The 21,584-nt window shown below is 39.1% G+C and overlaps 1 protein-coding gene across 4 annotated transcripts in view; it reads right to left on the bottom strand.

Moving 5' to 3' along the window:
• Window positions 1–21,214, bottom strand: part of rgs12b (regulator of G protein signaling 12b) — a 35,344-nt gene extending 14,130 nt beyond the window's left edge. For all 4 annotated transcript variants that reach the window (XM_077719276.1, XM_077719275.1, XM_077719274.1 and 1 more), the window contains exons 1-5: window positions 20,635–21,214; window positions 17,763–19,028; window positions 17,099–17,329; window positions 15,903–16,838; window positions 12,504–12,623 (exon numbers count right to left, since the gene is read on the bottom strand). In XM_077719276.1, the coding sequence (XP_077575402.1) occupies window positions 12,504–12,623; window positions 15,903–16,838; window positions 17,099–17,329; window positions 17,763–18,821 (2,346 nt within the window). In that variant the 5' untranslated portion in view covers window positions 18,822–19,028; window positions 20,635–21,214. The remainder of the gene's footprint in view (window positions 1–12,503; window positions 12,624–15,902; window positions 16,839–17,098; window positions 17,330–17,762; window positions 19,029–20,634) is intronic.
• Window positions 21,215–21,584: the final 370 nt, after the last annotated feature.

The following is a 21,584-nucleotide window of genomic DNA, read 5'->3' as shown; positions in this document are numbered from 1 at the left end:
CAAACATCTCGATTGACTCAGCGGGTGGAAGCATTTGACAACTGGATCTGCCTGCTTTGCAAGAACACCTCCCTCGACGGGTGGTGCTTAGTGTTCAGACTAAATAACTTAACAGTGAAGTGTGATTTAAGGTAAATGTATGCCTCACTAAGATAAGCACATGCAGATAATAACTAATTCCAGTCAAAGTACAGGGAAGAGACAACTGTAGATTTAAATCTAATTAAGGAGTGGGCCAGACCATAAATAAATCTTTGTTTAACTTTCTTTGTTGACAAGGTTGTCATCAAATTGAAGTATAAAACCAAAGTGAAAGCTATTATTTATTCAAAAGGAAAAAAATCTAGGAAAGGGTGTAAAATACGAGCATTTTAGTGCAATCACAATACAACTTTATTATTACTGGTTAGTGTACATTGGAGGTGTTTAAAATAAAATGGAAACAATTCAGAGTTATATTACCTGCTATGAACAATTTAAGTGTTGAGTTTACTTTAACTAGAGTGCTTTGGGAAGGGAAGTTAGTACGCACTGGGAAGACCTGTAAAAGTCTTAATCTTTCTTCCCATCATTAAATCCTGCAATATATAAATTCAACATGGATGTTAAGAACTTTTTGTAAAAGCCTAAAAGAGAAACTTTACTCATCATCCTGGCTTGGCAAGAACATCCAGGACCAGAAAATTGTTAACCGAGTAAGTCGCTGGCGTGTTCCACAGTTTCTGGCTCATACATTTTAACAAGAATCAAACCAAAGCAACCAATGCCAAGAAAAATGTGACCGGCTCAAACCAAATCCCTACAGTGCTCATGTTAAAAAATAGTTGTGGTTTGCTCAGATTTGCATTGTCTAAGCCTGTCATTCATTGAGTTATACAGTAACCTGAGTAAATGGGAAAGGCCTAGAGGAAAACCCCTGGATTCCTACTGAAAATGTAGCAGTGTCAGATGACATTTTAGCCCCCCACAATAAAAAAAAAGCAAAGATTGATTATAGGAATAATAGCTTGATTTAATTTAAAGAACTTTGAAAAAACAGAAGAATTTCCCGACCCCAAGAACTGATGTAAAACCTAATTTTAGTTTCTGGATCTCCTTGCTGGTAAAAGTTTCTTTCACACATTTCACTGTGGAATGTGTGCGATAATGTGTTCATGCAAGTGTGGGTTTATGTGTGCGTGCCAGGGTTTTCTATAGAAGAATCCTGTTTTATGTAGGATGCGTTCATTCCGCCCCCAACACTGTAACGCTAATGTAATCACTTCCAGACGCTTGGTTAGGCCCCTTATAGAGACCCCAAATCCCCTTTCTTCCTTTTTTTCCTACCCTTACTTCCTAACAACCCTTTTCATAATGACTCATTAAGTCTCCCTTTTCACTGACACCATGCACAAATTTACTAATTAGCGCCTTCTGTAGCAAATGCGCCTACAGCTCATATATCCTCACTTAGTCTTTTTTTTAAATAAGGATTTCAAAAGCATCACACCAATCATAGACACTATGTATTCCCGACAATAAAAGTCAATCCAGATGTTTCAGCCTATTTGTAACACTATGATAGTGCAAGATTTTATGTTGATGTTACATATTATTAATGCTTAAGATGAACAGGAATAATGTTGAAACAGTAAATAACTAAATGTGTGATGTGTAATGCAACATCTGTCTCGGTTTACTTGGAATGGGTGCAAAAAATGAAGCAAAAAATGAATTTTAGTCTCAACTATATTTTTAAACTGCAAGCAATGGTCAGGTCTGCCACGGAAAATTGCAAGAAGTCATCCAATGCAATATGATATAATATACAAATTTTGATTTTGGAATAGTTTTGGCAGGTTATGTGATTTCTGCTAATAAAACATTGATGACAATGACTATGGTCAATGTAAGTGACATTGTTTCAAATAATTTTTAAAAGATTTTCAGATGGTGATCTCCCTTGAGATTCTGCAAAGAATCGCACAACGGAGGAATTTATGTAAATCGAGGGTTGCCTTGGTAATGTGAGCGATGCTACTCTTGTTATAAGCAATCTATGGGCAACTACTCGTATCTCACTATGTATCCATGAAAGCTGCTGGGTTTTTTGTATATTTGTGCATGCAGGGAGTGGCTGGTCACCTTGCACGTTGCACGTTACATTCAACTGATTTATTAGCTGCGAGTCGGCTGAAGCGGAGAATTACATCATCTGTTATGAACCCAGGATGTTGGGTTAAACACTTAGCAAAATTTATAGCCATCCGCTCAAACAGTTTTTATAATACTCTTACTTGCTCTTTTTCAAAATATAAACAAAAGGGGATCTTCCGAAACATTCCCTATGTTTGACTTGGGGCAACAAGCCCTGGAAAAAATGAAGTGTCTAGATTTTATAGGCTTAGACATGAAGCAGGTAGTAGTACTCAACTTGAAGAAAACGTGTCTATCCATGAAAAAAAAACTATGAAGGGAGCACATATCCACTCAACGAAACACAAAGACAACACTGTTGGTAGCGCAGCAAACTATTCCAGGCTTGGTTAATGCAACGGTCTCCTTTGGTAAAGGTATGAGATCCATGTTCACATAGAGATAAAGTCATTGATTTCAGAAAGGATGTAGAGAATCACTCATTTGTTAAAATATATAGATTTAACAGGTAGTAGTACAGTGTCCTAAAACATGAACCTTATCAACTGACATGTTTAAAAGCTAAGCAACAGTTTAAAAAAGTGTGCGTGTGGGAGTGTTTACTTTTGAATATAAGGTGAATAGTGGTGGCCATTGAGAGAACTTGAGACACGTTGCCAGGTATTATAACGTATTTTCCGGACTATAAGTCGCACTTTATTCATACTACTATGGCATATTTATTTCCTCTCTGACAGCCTGTTATGTTGTTGTTGTTTTTTGGCTGTGCATTTCTGAAGAACTGTTACGTTAACGAAGCCCTATTCTGCCAAAATGGGAACAGGTCTACGGGCTTTAATGATGCTGATGAACAGGTTTCTAATCATGTGTGAGATTGTACTGGGAAGTGGTTGCAAATATCCCAACGGTAGTGAGAAGCCAATCCCTAAATCTGTTGCTGGCATTCCAGGCAAGTGTGAATGTTTGTAAAGCAGTTTGTAATCAATATTCATTATCTATCAAACAGAAGGAATGCATTTGATGTTTGTTTCCTGACACATGAAAAAGGGAGTTAGTATTTTGAGAGGGTGATAAATGTTTATTTTACTTGGATTGTTTCTTCCAGATCACCACAGTCACAAAACAAACAGGGGGAAATAATAATAGAGCTTCTTCATTCCTATTGACGTACGACTTGGATGTGTAGAAATTAGACACTATGACTAATAGTGGCCAAAAATCCTTTTTGTCTGAGTGTCTTCATTGCTGTCTGAGTATCTCCATTATGGATGACTTCTCCAGCTAAGGAAAAGATAGTATCTTGATTTTGAGATCAGGACAAACAGGCTGAGAGCCTTTTCAGTCCTAAGAGTATTTTTGCCTATCTTTGTATCCACAGTTACTTTTTAACTTTCTCACAGAGACACGTGGTCTCTTCTTTCAATGTTTTTTTTGTAATTTGTTGTTTTAAACCTATGGTAGATTAACACGAAAGATTGTGCCTATTTTGACAAGGAAAGCCGTCATAGCGCCAGACAGCGCTTAAAAAAATTGACCAAGTACTGAAGTCAACAAATCACATTTGCTAAACCTCGGAAGACGGAGAGAATAATCTTTTAACGAAGGATGACAAGCAAAAACGCATGCAAATATGCGACGATGACCTGGATAACAGGTGCAGAAATGAGTTTCACTGACGGCTTAATGAATGCCCGGCAATCTGCGATACTCGACTTGGATTGGCTAAAATAGCAGCAACATTGATTGAATGTCTGCCTCTATTAATAATTGCCACACTGGAAATCCTCTGTTTTGATCTACGTTCAGAGATACATAATTCCATTTCTTTCATTTTATTAAACAAAATCCTTATGATAGAGATAACTACCCAATAAAATCGATTGTATATGTATACAGTTTTTCTTCATTGAATCATTTGCTCTAATAGACAAGGCAAGATTTATAATTTATTTTGACTTGGGGATACTTTTGTGTTATTTTTACCATCGAATCTGTTAAATCTTTGGAGATTATAGATAATAATTTAAGGATTTTAGGATGATTTTTTGTTTAAAAAAACAAAACAGGATTTAAAGCAATATTTGTAATATTGTGTGTGTTTGAAAAGAGAGTGAGGCGAGTGTGCGCTACTCACTGTATTGAAGTTCCAGACCCGCTTAAAGGAGAGCCTCTTCCTCAGGCTCATCCTGCTGACTACCGCCTATAGCATCTACATGTTCCTGACAAAAACTCTTCAACAATCTCACGCTTGCTGGGACACCCACTGAGCTTTTTTCCTGAAGCTATTTAGAACAGGAAACCCATGAAGAAGTCTAACATGGTAGAAATCAAGGCTTTGCACATCTGTCACACACATTCACACAAACTGAAGCTGCACAGAAATCAACACATTTCTAACACAATTATTTTATCTTTTTAGCTTCCCAATGCTTCCAACCTCTCACACTCGACTAACCGATACACTGACTAGGAAGTTCCATTTTCTCACACACATACACACACGCATATGACTTGTTTCCATAGAGACACGCCCCCATGAGGCAGTGCGAGATGAGGAGGGGAGGTAACAAAGGTCAAGCTTCCAATCATGTTCCAGCAAAGCATTTAGCACTCCAGCCTCTTTCCGACCTGACATTTTCAAATCACAGTCCCCATTCAAAACCAACATTTTCTTCCAAATTAGACTCAATTTAAAAGTGGCGTCTCAATATCTCACAAGTTCTTGACAGATTTGAGTTATATAAATGATCCCTTGAGCATAACAAGAAACTTTAGAGCTGTAATTTTCAACTCATCACATCCTCAACGCCCTCAAATCCAAAAACATCAAGCCTCTTTCTCTCCTCATTCATCAGCAGATGACTCACATCACTTCAAAATGATCACAAAAGGGGAGACAACCATTCTACCACCCAAACCATGTTTTCCCAACCTGCTCCAATGCAATAACCTTGTAGTCAATACAATTTAAAAAACCAAATGCAGGCCCACCTCACAATTCCAACGGATCAACACCAGTCTTTTGTTCCGACATCTACCCTGAAGTGTTTATTTCTGACAAAATAAAAAGTAACTGTCTAATACCCACCCACAAGGTTAACCCATGCAAGAACCACAAGACTCACAGCAGTCGTTTTCACTCACTCATATGGAAACAAAGACCGCAATTCAATATGTGCATGCAACCTTAAAAGCCTACACTATACTCCACTAAATTTCCTGCTCTGGGCTTCCGAGTGTTGAGTGGAATGATGGAATAAAACATGCTTTTATTGGCCTATTCTTCATATTCTACTCAGTATTTATTCCCAATTGAGGAAGAATAGCCAAAAGCATCTTAAAAGGCAATGACCAGTGTATTTTTTTTCTTTCCCACATCACTACCTTTTTATTTCTTCGCTTAGAACGCCGTGGTGTGCTATTGATGAAGTAAACCTTACACATCCCTGTATCATAGCAACATGAGGGATGGCTTCAGTACGCAGCGCCCACCACTGCCACCACTTCGTACGCAACGAAGGCTGCCAGAGCCTAATGACACAGGCTTCTAGAGATACACAAAATGCCCACCCACCTTCTTTCTTCCAGCCACAGTAATTGCATGCCCACACATTGATAGGCCATGACAGTTCAAAAATGTTCAACTTGACATTCTACTGAGAAAAGGAAAAAGAAATATACTGTACATTTATATTGGTGGACACACACGGAGTTTTGTTTTAGTCAGTTACCAGCTTATGTAGGACTAGCTGTTTTAGGACTACACTGGCAGTTATTCATAATAAAGTGAATAATAAATCCAATCTGTTTTAAGGGAGAAACCATTGCCACACTGATTATTACACTATATGACAGGAAATAATAAAAGCTACATGATAGGAGTATTACTTGGGGTGTTAAAGTATTGACTAGCGGGAAAAGTACTTTTTCCTTGTGATTATTTTGACCAATGTGGATGAAAACTGTGCTACAGAAGATTTGATTTTCTCACAAAATTCTTCATTTCACTTGTCAAGTCTTTCTGCCTCTCTCAAAGAAATGATCAGATTGGATCTCATCTCTGGCAGAAATTGTCAGATGCACCTTTTACACGGCCATAAATCTTGCTGATACATTCTGGCAACAGTTTCAATCCCTCTCGATCATTTTTTTTCACCGACTTTGAGCAATTTCTCGGGGAAAAAACAAATTAAACATTGCCCTCTACTGTTATAAGCGAAGTACAGCATAGAAGGACAGAAAGCAAACTACGATCATTAATGAGTATTTTGGAGTGAGAAAAAATATATTTAATTAATCAATTTTCAGCCTCAAGATTAATCCTACAGAGAGCATCAATGCTGTTGAAGAATTTATTAGTAATGATAGACATCCACTTCAGATTTAAGAGAAGCAAATCACCGATTACTTTGCTATCATCGATAACACATTGGTATTATGTATTACTTATGATATAACATGTGTGTGACTTAGATTTGAGGCTCTAAGACTGCTCTCTCAGTCAAAAGTACAGCAAAATGTCAGAAAATAAAAAAGGTTTTAACAAATCCCCTATTGCAAACCCTGCAGCAACTGACTTATCACGTTTAAGTATTTGATTGTGCTCTTGAGGTGAACTGCACCCCAAAAAAGACACTTATCTTTCTGGGAAAAAGCTTATATCTAATGTGGCAAGTAGCATCCTGAGGTGTTTCATGTATAGAGTAGCAATCATCTGATTCGCCTTGTCTACAAACACTTTTGGTCTCAGGAGAAATCACGAGCAACACACATACACACACACACACAGAAGCTGTGTGTTTGTCGGTCACTATGGCCATCATATTGTGTGATTGTTCTTTTTCTATGCTATGAAAGGCTGGTTTATGAGCGTTGAGATCGAAGGAGGGTCGGGGAGGGGGGGTTCTTGGCCTGTTGCATAAACACTGTCAGATAAGCGGCAAACTACAATCTGTTACTGCCTGTGTATAATGGCAGTCAAATAGATCTGCACTGCTTTCAAACAAACTGCCATCTTCGTACTTGATGTGATTTTTTTAAACCCATCCGAGGCATACGTGAGCGAGCGTGTTGTCTCTTGTTGCTTTTCCAGAGCAGGCCTGATATCAACAGGTTTTCCTTTGATGAAACGTTGTCAACGAAAAGGTCTGGTGATTGGCTTTGGATGATCACATGACCTGTCATTCCAGAACTGGGCTGTGCAACTAAAGTTTTAGAACATCCAATGCATTTTAGTATAGGATAAACATGGACTTCCTCAAAAGATGTCTGATCAGATTTTGGAAGTTAGACTGATACAACCACAGCGAATTATATCCCCACAATCCCATAAGGCAATGATGTATATGGATACAACCAATTGAATAGCAAGATCTCACACCCACACACACACACTCAAACCTACTTACAGATTGAGAGGTCGTTTCTGGGTGCCCACTCAAAGTTTGATGCTCCATGAAGACCACCACGAGTAATCCCCAACACTACATATGCGAGTTCCCCCAAGGTGCACGTCGCTATCGGCAGAGTAGATGCGCTTTCTTGTGTGTGTGCGTTGAAGCTTGATGCCGTCAAAAAGAGCAGAGCGTTCCAAAATGTCGCTGTCTCTAAATTCCCCTTCCAACTTGCTTGCTTTCTCTCATCTCCCCTCCTCCTCCTCCTCCTCTTCCTCCTCATTCTATCGTCTCCGCCGCCCTGCCTCTCTGCTCTCACCCTCCTCTTTCTCTGCATTGCCACCCACCCTTGTGTGATTCCTATTCCACCCACACTGTTGTAATGTGAGAGGCTTGCGCATACACTAATCAGATGCAAAATGCAAAACCAGGCTGAAGAGGGTGACCCCCACCTTGACACCCCCACCCATCACATCACCCCTACACATATAGACTCCGCTCTGAGTGAATGCCCCCCCTCAGCCCCCCATTGCCTCTCGTCTCTCATCCCATTAGTATGCCCTATGCACAAGTGACATTCATGACAGGGAGGGGGGGGGGGGGGGAGAATTTGATGGTTTGATCCTTCTTGGCAAATCAAGAGAAGGCGGAAGGACAAGAATTGAAGTGGACAGCACCATTCGATCAAATTGTTAAAATGATGACACGGTGTAGAAAAGTTCAAAAAGTACTTTAAGTGCATTCCACAACATGCCTTGACACACACAATGGTGATACATTTTCGACCCTACCTGTTCCCTACATTGCTTACTAGGATGGGCCCTGAGGTTAAGCGCAGTGGGTGCAGCACCACTTTACTACGTGTGGAAAAAAAAGTGGCGTCTAATGGGAAGGAAACTATCTATGACTATTATGCAAATGTGTTGAAATAAACAGGAAAACCACAATAAATGCTTTTGAAAGAGGAATATGTAAACTGCTGGGCAAAAATATTACTGCAACGGGATCAAAAAGTATATACTATGCGCAAAACTCCCTTAAAAATGAAAACAAATTCCGTTTTTAACACACTCAGTTGAATTACCATTAAATTACCAGAAGAAGCCAGACAAAACTACCACAAATTCTACTAAATCACCTCTTGTTGAAATCATCTAATTCTTACTCCACAAACAACAATCATCAGTTTTGAGTGTTTCTTGTACATACAACACACCATTTAAAAAAAAAAAAGGTTTGGTTCTTCTTAAATGTGGTGAATCTAGCAAGCAGAAAAGCAGGCGAAGCCACAAAAGATGAGAATAAAGCCTTCTCCTGTCTAATTGACAAGTTACATTTGTCTCCAAAAAAAAGGACAGCTTGAGGCAAAGGTCATGCCTGCATCATGCAAACCACAAAATACCACTTTTATAAATATTTGCAGATACAGATTAAAGATAATGAGGAAGAGTGCTAGCAATTGCTAGGCTTTCAACACAAAATGTTATACAGGCACTCGCCATGCACACGTGAACTTTTTACAATGACGGTTGGACATGTGATTTGCTCCCTCTCGTTTTTTGCTGGTGTGCAATGCGGATAACAACCATGTAAACCAGCCATAAATAGTCACGCATAGCACTTCTACTTTAGAATACAATGGAAAAACCTGATGCATGATGGATCCTGTTCACCAACTAATTGCTTCATGTACAAGAGTTATTTACGGCATAGAAAAATGAGACCAAAATAAATCATTTCAAAAACCTTTGCATTATTATTATGATCTACAAATTGCACTATTTAATTTACCAACATAATAGCATTTTTAAAAAAAGCTTTTAGGAGGAGCAGAGTCAAATTTAGAACTAAAAAGCCTCTTATTGAACAATTTGCAAGCCAAAAAGTCACTTTGAAACTTGTGAACAAAATTGACAGTATCTCACAAACTTGGCATGCATGTTTTGAGGGTGTAATACAATAAAAAAAATACATTTCAACAATCCTCTATTTGTATTTTGGCACCTCAAGCTCAATCTCCTATGTTCATGCAATACAAATAAATCCTCCATGTTGTGTATCCATGCCAACCCAACAACAGAAGAAATATCACATACACAATGTTCATTACATTGCAAATCATGGGGGAAATTTTTAGCAATCAATACTGCAATCAGTCAATTGTGTCCACGGTGGAGCACTTAAATGTGTGCATTCAACCCTTAAATTGTTTTTTATTATCCACCTCTCATTACATCCTGCTGGAAAACAACTTATATAGCAGATAACAATTAGACTCACAATCACTTTGCCATTTGTGTTAAGCCGTCAAGGACCACTCCAGGAACTAGTTGTGTGGGTTGTACGTAAGGCCTTTGAAATGATTGATTACATTAGTTGGTCAAAAATAGCAACTCTTAAGTAGCGTTTCTTAAAAATCTATGAAGGATCATTACCATATTCTTTTGCATATTGACCATCTCCATTGACCATAAGCCATACCATTAAAATTGCCTTTAAAATCATTGAATTTTACAATTTCTCTCGTATAAGACGCCGCGTTCCACAATTTTCAAATGTGTTACTTAAGAAAAATCATTACACGTGGCATTTCTGAGATACCGCATGGATCAAAAGGATTGTCTGCTAGATTGCACATTCCAAAAGGGTGTTGCCTGCACGTGGATGAATTAAAAAAGCAGGTCACATGAGTGCAATTAGGAAGCGTGTTCGTAGCAGTCTAGTTTTCACTTAAACTCTGGGTGCAATAATAGCATGAGGTACACAATACGCAGGTATAAAGGCTGGTATTTTAAAGATTGACCCCAAGACCTTCAATCAGCCTTAACAACTATTGGGATGTGATGACATGGTAAATACTACAAACATGTTCAAGGCTACTCACGTCTGGCCAATCAGAGCACGTTTAAATTCGGTAAAATAGTGACGCGCCCTAAGCGAGCAATGGCAAGTTTTGTCTCGTTTTATGCAAGATACGGTTTATTTTTTTCTTGAATTTCATTCATAGATGTTAAAACAAATTTTGTTAAGCGTTTTATCTGTTTATCTTTTCGCTATTTTAATATAAATGACCATATCGGCCATATTGTCTGGCGTTTTGTCTTTGTCATCTTGCAATTTTGTCTAATTTCTGCCAATACAAGCTGCACCCTTGAATTAGTCATCATTTTTTTGGTTACAAATACGACATTTATGCGAGAAAAATACAGTTGCAAGGAAGTATATTTCAAGACTCACAATTTCACTCACTAATTAAAAAAGGATGGAATAGTGTATGACTGGCAGGAAATGAATTGCAGATGCAAACATTACAACATGGATATGTTTCAGAGGGAACATTTTTTCGCCTACATCCATGCAATGTGTCGGTGTTTGTCAGTGTGTATTTGCACCATGCATAAATGCTTTTGTGTTGGAGCAATTCTAAAGGAGCAGCTTGTTGGGCTCATTATGAGTGCCAAATTTGTTCGAGCTGCCCCTCTCCAAAACACGAACGCACAAAAGACACAAACACACACACATTCTCGATGGCCAACACAAAGCTGTCTCTGTCTATGGACATTACTGCATGAGCCTGAGAAAAAGGCCTAATGACCGGAAGAAAAAAGGTAAGATAACGAGGATGGCGGGGGTAGAGGAAAAGAATACGGAACATGATGATAACCAAATCATCATACGGTATACTGTATTACGAGTGGGGAAAAAAAATATAAAGATGGCGAAAAGAGAAATGAAAAGCGTGTCATAGGGCAATTTTTGTTTAATTGGTAGCCATATTTAAATTTTGCAGCATTCCAATGCCTTGGCCTAGTGAGATTTCCTGTGAAATTCTCCAAAGCAGACCAAGCAAAAAATTTCAAAGTGCCCACATAGCCATTGGACAGCGGAAATGTTTATTTTCCTCTGATCTTTATCTTAAGAGGACAGAAAAGCCAAAGTGCTGTAGTGTTCAGCTTCAATCTGGCTTGCCATCAGACGTGGAGTCTTGGCAAATAGAGTTTGTTCATGATGTTTACTTTAGTTTAGCAATCATGCGTGGGATGAAACTGTTTATTAAGATTAAAAATAACTAATGCCTGATTTTTTGTCATCAGATGCTTATTATGTCCAAAATTAGGAAATACACAACCAGATTTGTACTGCTGTGATATATTGACAATATTAGCATATTGCAGATTATAATTGCAATATACTGAGAGGTCATTTTAGTCATTATGTGTAAAAAAAAAGTGGGATTTAAACTTTTGTAAACCAAAATTAAGTGGCAGAAACCAAACTGAGATGTTTTTGTAGACGAGGGCGATGGAATCTCGGGGTAAGACGCTTCTGAATAGATAAAATGAGATTTTTCAATTTTAAAAATTAATTGTTAGCCCTAAAAAGTGAGTTTGATATCCCTTCAGGTCAACATTACACAAACCGATAGTTAGATGTAATGCTTTGAGCTCAGACCTCAACTCAAACGTTAAAAATGTTCTAAAATTCAGTTTTATAGGGTGTAAATAAAGAAAATATTTAAAGACTACGTGGAACGTAAGAGACTTGATCAAACAGAAAATCTCCTCTTGAAAATACCCACATTTCAACTTGGATTTTGACCTAAAAAGTTTTCCTGCAAGAGTTGCCCATACTTTTGATCGAAATCCCACCAAATAAGAGAACAATCACCAGCAAATGTGTATAAAGCACGTAGCATTTCGCTATAGGCTTTCTTCTCAACTACTGTGTGTATGTTGCCATGGTAATATGAGAAGAGGGCTTGAGGTGTCATGTGATGATGCGCATGAGCTGCTATTATTAGAAAATGCTGGGGCACGTGTGGCTCAAATGTGACGATAACACTCAGACGAAGCTCAAGAGGTGCAATAACGTACGCCACTTGACTGTTAATGTGGACCGAGCCCATGTGTATGTGAAATAGAGTTACGGAGTGATAAACAAAAGAAGAAGAAGAAAAAAAAAAGAGAGGCTTACCGCTAGGTCATCCAGAGAGCGAGCCAAGCTGAGGCGTTTGGAACGTCCAAAGGAGCGTCTGGCTGCGGAACGTTGGGGGAGAGCGGGGAAACCCATTGTCAGACCTCGAAATCGACCACCCTGAGGACAGAAAAGATTGTAGTTTTTTCATCCAGGCAAGATGTGCTTATTGAGATTGGGATGATTAAAATAAGACCAAAAACAAAGATTTTCAGACAAACATAATACCGTGATCTAAAAAAAAAATACATGTAAAAGTACTGTGCTGTTTTCCTGACTTGGTTAATATCAAATAAATTTTAACTACCGTATTTTCACGTCTATAAGGCGCACCCTCAATGAATGACACCATTTTTTTCCATATATAAGGTGAAATGGATTATAAAGCGCCCTGTCTATTTTGGAGAAAATGTAAGACTTATAAGCGCGCCTTATAGTCGTGAAAATATGGTACATACTATTTATTACATTCAGATTATTTAATCTGAGTTTTGCATCTTGAGAAAGAACCGTTTTTGTTCCAGTATAGCCTTCATGGCAAAAAAAAGCAAAAGGTCAATTAAAAAAACCCACTTGGTTGAATTTGGTGAGGAAAAAGCTGAGCTAGATTCATAAAAAAATTATGTGGGATTTCTACTAAAAAGGCACATGGGATTGAAACAAAAAAAATGAAGCAGTGGCCATAAAATGACTTACTAGTCTTGTTATAAAATTCTGTGCACGCACAGACAACATCATTTTAGAAGCATCTGAAAATGTGTGCTGCATTTTTTCCCTTGATCTCGACAAATGGGCACTAGCACAGCTCTTCTCCAATTCTTTCTCACCTTCTGCAGTTCTATGTTAAAAATTTCACAGGCCCTTCTCACACTTCAAACCATTAAAACTTTTTGCATTTCCATTTTTAATCTTTTCTGCTTCTCTAACTTCCCACTTTCTTATCATTGGATTACAAGAAGAAGAATCCTTCATTGTGATTTACTCATTTTACGCATGTTTTCAGCACTAATCTTTAAACAAATGTATTGAATTTAGATGCAGTCATATCAAAATGAGTTTACAGTACCTTAAACGGAGCTATTTCCAATTTTATTGAACGCATTATTCATGTGGAGCCACCAAGGGGACTCAATTCCCTACAATAATTGTTTCCATTTGAATGCATAGTTATTCACAATTTCATGATTCTTGCTTATATTAGTAGCCAAGTGAAAATGTATTAATTGTCAGTCACTGTTTTAATTATTTACCACCATTAGTTAATATATATGGCAGTGCCGATTCTGGAAAACGTCAAATCACCTGTCAAATATCATCTGAAGATTTGATTCTGAATGACTTTTCTGAAATGAGGATGTAGGTCGATTTACGCTATCAGTTCCCCCTTTTGTTTCTCCCACTGATATGTGAAATTCCACATTAGACACAGGCATGTGCAGGACCAAAAAACACGGTCAAGGGCATTGTGTCATTATACTGAACTGTCTATACTTAAATAAATTGCATTTGTCTTTTATTTATATTAACTTAACTCTTGACCTGTATTAACTTTACCTATTTAATATCAGTTGGAATACAGATGATCCATCACAACATAATATAGTACAATAAAACAAACAGATGGAATTACTAATTCAGTAGCAAACCATTAACTGATATGACTTAACCAAAAAGTGTCCAGCTGTTCCATTTAGTCATAAACTGGTGGCTAAGAAGTGCACGTGATTAGTCAGCGGTCATCAAGATGTACTGTTCAAAGCTATCAAAGAATGACGTATTCAGTAAATCAAACAGAAGTCTTCTGTTGCCTTTGCACTTCCACACAAAAGTCTGAATTTTTGTACTATCTTTTGTGCTTGGTTGACGAAGCAACTGTCGTCTCGTAAATGTCATTACCCTGATTTGTGCAAAGTGGAAGGAAGAATTTATGATGATAGATTCCTGCGTAATTATGATGAAAAGCAAGATGTGGCCAACACTACTAATTGGTAGCATTACAGTGAGAGTAATGTGAACCTCAGATGTATATTTCCGCAAATGTATCTGTTGGATAATGTCAACTAAAAAGGTACCATATTTAGGAAGGGGAGTTAAATATTTGGCTTGTATCCATGCAACAGTCGGACTAACACACACACACACACACACACACACACACACACACACACACATCCAGGGTACAGATCACATTTGCTAAACAGTGATGAATTTGATTTATTTGAGGAATAGTAACTATTATATATAAAATGATTCTATATAATGTAATGATTACTTTGCAAAAGGTCCCAATGGTGCATAACGATATGGCATAAAATAATTTCTAACAAACACTTAAGTAATACTCTAATTTGACTCCTTAAATTCTAAAAATGTTCAAATGTCTGCACGTTTACGAAAAGGAAGCAGTGCCACCATGTGGTAATGAAGACTAAATCACACAAATATAGTTGATTTATGGTTAGAATTATTATTATTTTTTAAAAAAAATTTGGCTTTACTTCAATAAATGTAAACAAGTATAATTGTATCTTCAATTGTGTCAATCAAAAGAGCATTATTTATAATAAGACCTGTGTTGAATTCCATAAGCACCCCTTTGTATATTAAAATATAATTGATATAACTGATGGAACATGACAAAACTGAATGCAACATAAATGGCTATAGTATATTTTTCTGTTATTTTACTGTATCAAACTTCCTTCTTTGTTGTTTTGCAAACATGCCATTCCTCTTATTAATGTTTTTCTGCAAAGGGTTTAAGGCCAACCCTGTGTTCTGCTTCTTTTTATGTCCAAAAAGTTTCACTTTTCTTGGGAAAATGTCTACATTTGATAGAAAAGTAGCCCTCTTGTCATTTTGTTGTGAAACACAAGTCTGGAAACATACTCCTGTTGGACTCAGAGTGTGAAACAGGTGGTTTTCAGGTTAAGGCATGTCTAGCTAGCTGTTGTGATCTGATCCTAGAACAGTAGGGTGAATTACTAATCAATCTACTGGATGGCCAGGTTCTCGGCATCCATTACATGAGACGGTGCAGAGATGTTTGGTGGGAGTCCACACAGGTTGGGAAACTTTCACACAAATGGAAACTTTCACATGTCAGTGAGAGAAGCGCCTCAGTCAGAGAGCAGGAGAGTTAAATAGAAGACAGAAGGAGCTACAGAGAGTGTTGGCATGACCACGGACAGATTTATAACATCAATAAAGTGCTTTTGGACTGACTCTAGTCAAAATATATTTCTGCAGCAGCAATATGTGACTAGAGTACCTGCTGTTAGGCTTCTCAACACATAGTTAATTTTAACAAAACTCCCCTGAAACCTCTCAAAAAGACAGTGACACATCCAAAGTGTGGAAACTTTGGTGAGAAATATGTATTTAAAAACTTTTTTTTACCTTTTTGTCTGCATCTTTAGGACCACCACGCTTCTTTTCACTCCGCTCTCTGTCTCCAGCACCAAACAGTTTTTTGGCCCACTCATCTTTCCGCTGACTGTTGCTCTGAACATGGCAACCAGGTGCAGGTTGGGGCCCCCCATGCGGCGCCAGGTGGTCTCCATGGACCAAGGGGGCCCGGTAACGGTCAGCAGGGATCTTACTCATGGGTGGAGGTAGGGTACTGCAATTAGCCGACGACCACCCGTCCGTGGATTCGGCGTACGACTCCTGATCGCTGCTCAAGCCGTGGAGATGGTGGTGTTGCTGATGCCAGTCCCTCAACACATGAACTGGAAGCCAACGCTGAGACTCCACCCCCCCGGACCCTCTCTTATCCCCGCCTCCGACAGCTCCTACCCACTTTCCCTGAGGGTAGTGGTGGGGCTGAACCCCCCGAGCATGTCGAGCCGCTACGTCGCCGTGCGCCAGTGGGAGGGGATGAGGGAGGTCGGCCAGGTATGATTCGTGGCGGCCGTGGCTGCTCCTAATAGTGGGCGGGGGAGGAGGCGGGTGAGAGGCGGTAGCCCCTAAGGTGGGGCTCCAACCTTGCTGCGAGGAAGGTGGGCTGTCCCAGTGACGCTGCCCAGAGACGTAATTGTGGGGAGGAGGACCTCCGAGGTCAACTAAGAGCACTCTGTTGCTCTTCTCCTCAGGCAAAAAGTTACCAATGCCACTGTCACTATTACTGCTGGTACTGTGGTTCTGTTGGGCATCGTTATCCGGCTCGGGAAAGGCTCGGGCACGGACCCCCTCGATGTTGTCTCCCATGTCCCGGTAAAGCACGGAGACAAAGTGGAGGAGAGGCTGAGAAGTGGGTGGGAATTCCAGGCAGCCCCCCGTGTCTGGGTCAGGGGTGCATTCAAAGCCAAACCTCCTGGCCACTCCTAAATGCACCTGAGGGAAATAAGGAAACGGTTAAAATTATTGCCAAAATTCAGTTTTTTTTAATTATAACATTATTTTTAGACAACTGAAAAAGTTGTGTCACTTTTACAAGTGTTTCAAATCATATGTTCAAATACTAGACTGTTTAATGATCTATATAATTCAACCATTAGCCAACCCATTGTATTATTTAAGTCAGTGTTTAAATTGGTTAATGTTAGGAAATAGCAGAGCTATCCAAAATCCTCAAGCCCTAACTTTGCTCTCACCTGATGATGACACAGGTCAGGATCCACAATGAATACGTGGCAAGAGGTCCTCAAGCCTCCTTCGTATTGTCCCCTGTTGAAGTGACAGTCTTCGTCTGTGGCCTGCATTGTGACTAGTCCAAAGAAGCGCCGGTCATCCGGACAACAGGCACTGAAAGCAAGTTTTTCTGCAGGATACGTTGCAAGAATCTGCCCTTTGTCACTGCACAAGCGCACGCTGTCATGCATAACCTAGAAGAAAAATGGAAAAATGTGAATTGGAAATGAACAGAAAGAAAATATGTGAGCAAAGATCATATACACTATGCGGTATTAATATTAATATTGTTAAGGGGTAAAGTCAGTCATGTTCAAAAACTATGGTATGGGTAAGCATTTGTGTACATATGTACAATGGTTAATTATCTTCTAAATATAATAGTTTGACAGTAAAGTTCAACAAGTAGTGACAAATAAATAACAAAGAAATGCCACTCAATCTATGGTGTAGTGTTCAAAAAAATTAAGTTAATGCTCTTAAAGGAAACAAATTTAAAAATTATATATAGATATACTGTGCATATAGCCTGTGATAAGGATTGTTGTATAATGAAAAACTTTTTTTTTAATTCATTACTTCTCTATAGGGCAGGAATACTGTTTAATGATAAATATACAAGCTAACCTTCATGAGGACCAGGGAATGGATCTTCTGCTCTGCTCTTAGGCGTCTCATGCATCCTCTAATGGCTTGCAGGCTGTCACTCTCCAAGCTGGTACCTGTCGAGGCTAGCTCAATGGAGCCTAGGTAGCCCACAATCATGCCCACATTGACAATATCCTGATTTGGATCCAGAACCAAGTCCCGCTCATCGCCAACATCCAAGTCTTGTTCTGCTTGGTGGTGCTGGTGAAGGTGCATATGTCGAAAACTAGAATCCAGGAAAACAGAGTCATCACTTAGAACTTGGGCCAACTCCTCCTCAGAGAGAAGGACGGGGTTGCTCTGGGAACGGGAGGTGTTTCGACATGGAGCAAATTCTGGATCCGACGTTGGACGTTTCTTGGAAGGTGAGCTGCGTCCAGGTCTGTCTTTGTCAGAGCTACTAGAGGACTGGCTGGAGTTCTCAAAGATCATGTTAAAAATCCCCCCAGCCTGCAGCTCCGCCACGACTCGCTCAGCCCGGTTGATGCCGACCTGCTTCGAATCCACTTTTGGTTTCAACCAGCCTCCACGAGCGCCAGTATTGGTCCTGCTGTTGTTGTTATTGTTGACACTAACGTCATAAAAGACGTCTAACTCGTCGTCGCTGGAGCACGAGTCCAGATAAGATGGTCCCATGGTGGCGCTGCTATGGTGACGGCTTCCAGCGCTACGATGCTGGTGATGATGTCGCCTGTGACGCTCTACTTCACCAATGACCAGTTGTAGGACACCCGTGCAACGTCCAATGAGTTTGACGACATCTTCGTGAGACGCGTTGGAGACATTGATGTCATTGACTGACAGGATGTGATCACCCGAACGCAAGCTAACGTAATCTGCTGGGCTGCCTTTCAGGATGCAACTGAGTACACAGGGACTTTGTCCTGAGATGGTAAAGCCGTACCCCGTCCTCCCTCTGGCCACCTCGACGACCCGGATTCGCATGTGCTGGTTAGAACGAGGTGGAGGAGAATGACCTCTAGCCTCATTGCCACCATGAGGACGTCTTCTTGATGATGTATCCACTTGATTGAACATCACGCCAAAGGATTTTCTCACACCTATTTGTTTAGTACATTTTGGTCAAAGCCAAACTGGAGCGGCCAGCCTCTGCCTTCTAGTCAGAAAGCTCTACCATCAAGTGGCAAATACAGCAGAAGGGTGAAAGTTTGGACTCAGCTTTGGCACAGCCTTATTAAAGAAAAGCCACCCATCACAATGGGAATTTCCAGTTCGTAGGTTTACCTGCAGAAAGGACAAGATAATAATTAAGCGGACATATGCTGGATCGCTCTACTTGGCTAAAAATGCAATATGGTTACTATAAAGGCATTGCAATATGAATGGAACGTCTCTGAGGATTTGCAATTTGGGCAGAAATCGCAAAAAAATAAATATCCTGCATTCAAAAATTAGGAAGTTGAATTGATATGCATGATAAGCAATACGTTTTGTTTTGCTGTATTTTTTTATTATGCCAAATCATAAGGAAATTTAACTGGGAATCAGATTTGTGATTTCTATGCACTCAACTTACTGTCATTGCTGCTCAGATAAATACAGTATGACAATGACAATGACAAAAGAAGAATGGAATGTACACTGTAAAGTCAACTCAGCTGTGCTTGGAAAGCAACACAGTTGCTACATAGGATGGCAGTTTATAGAATTATTTTACTATAGTAACAACAGATAACTTATTTATACAACTGTATGACAGTTACCATAAAAACATCATTGGATTTGCAAAGGAGTCTGGATTGTTTCAGTAAGTCCAAACAATTGGATGTGGAGGGAATTTATGCAACGTATTGTGTAACTCATTTTAGCTGCTTTTATCCGGAATTTTGTTCTTTCTATGACAAGATTCCCGTTTTGGCTCATCTTTGGTCAACTTCAAAAGTATGCTGGTGAGAGTGAACCCAGAGGGAATGACAATAATTCTTCAAGTTTGGAGGAAGGGTGGGGACCTTTGGTAAATTAAAAGTTAAAAAAGAAAAGAAATGCTTTATCTCTAAATGCAATAATTAAAAATATGTATAATGGCTCTTTAAGAGACAATCTGTCAAAAACTATTGTCTTGCAATATTCCAGTAAAAAATATATATATTGTAACATTATAAACAAATGTTTGTCTTAAAATAAAAGTATGTTTATTAAACAGCAACATCATATAAAAGCAATATTTATATACACATCCATTATATTGATTATTATTAACAGAACGATCCTTTATCTTAAAAGAAATCACTTTAGGCGTTGGCATCTTATCTTACACCAACATACAATTGTGGAAAAACTTTTGTTTGTTTTGCTGAAAGATGCTAACAATCACAATGACCCCGTACTTGGAATAATGCTTTAACTTTTCTATTTACATTGATTTCTCAAGTTTTTCTTTCCTGACTTACGCTCCAAACGTGTCACCTAGCTTGCTTTCGCGTTTGCCCCGCCCTTTAGATACGCAACACTCCAAGAATGGCTGTAACGTTGACAACGAAGATGTACACATTCAACTCTTGACCGCCATTGGTTGACACGGCTGTCAATCAGGCAAAGAACAGCGATGTGGAGAATTTGACTCAGGTTCGAGTGAGAAATCACAGATAAAAGTATCCTTCAAAGTCAAACTAAGCAGAAAACTATGAAATCGGACACTTCTTTTCAATAATCATACATTACAACGTGCATGTAACTAGAACACTTTGCTCCAGAAGCCCACAAGAGATTGGGGGAAATCGAATTTATTAGGCTAAGTCAGCTAAGTGACATTTTTTTTAAAATAAAAATGACACATAAGCGCAAAAGGCGGGCGTTGAGCGTCTGGAGTTAACAAGAGTAGATGACTTACTTGTCCAATGACGGATCCCGGCCAGCATCCATAGTTTAGTTGTCAGGGATGGTCGGGTCAACTCATGGCCGATGAGTAAACAAAAGAAAAAGGCTGCACCATCTGGCCAAGTAGCCTTTCGAGGAGAAGGACTGGAGGAGGGGGTTACTTGAGAGTGGGCTATGAGGAGGGACTGGATATGGAAGGAAATATTACAAATGCTCCAATAATGTGGAGATGGGATATTTTAACTTTCCTTTGCACATTTCCCAAAAGAAAAAGTCAGTACAATTCTGTCTAAACGCGCATTTTTGGTTTAAGGGGATGCGCATGTTTAACAAAGCCCCGAAAACAGAAAAAAATGCAATATGATGGGAAAAGTCGCCAAACATTGCATTTGAAAAAGAAAGAAAAGTTCATTTCCTATCAAAATAAGTATATTTCCTTCATAATATTTTTTCAAAGAGCCTGCATGTATTGAAAGGGAAGACAATACCTTTATAATGTCCATTTTAGGAGAAATAATATCGTTTAACGGTAGAAAACAACACTGAAAGTTTGTAATAGTGGAGGAAATGTGTCGAACATTCCAGAAACTGCCTTTCCGATACCAGAAACCAATCAATAAACTCATTTCCTTCCTCGTGGTGTCCTATTATTGCATACACCTGGGAATGTGCGTGCGTATTGGTGACATCACACAAACGCCCAATCTGTAACCGCGTGTGTTTGTGGGCGCGTGTGTTTAATCTAAAATAAATAAATAAAAAGTCGATTGGAAGAATGTCTCAAAGAGAGTGAAAGATGTGATTAGTTGTTTGCAACAGATTGTTGTTCAGAAGTTGTACCATCATGATCTTAGATAAGTACCTAAAAAAACATATGGAATCTGCCTGGTAATTAATTACTGGGCTAGATTAATCCACTGCATTCTATTTAAAATGGATTGGACATCTGTCACTGTCAATGGT

This window comes from Stigmatopora nigra, chromosome 6 (assembly GCF_051989575.1).
Source record: "Stigmatopora nigra isolate UIUO_SnigA chromosome 6, RoL_Snig_1.1, whole genome shotgun sequence".
Classification (NCBI taxonomy): Eukaryota; Metazoa; Chordata; class Actinopteri; order Syngnathiformes; family Syngnathidae; genus Stigmatopora; species Stigmatopora nigra.
Note: the sequence above shows the minus strand (reverse complement) of the source record. Positions and strands in the feature narration are given on the sequence as shown.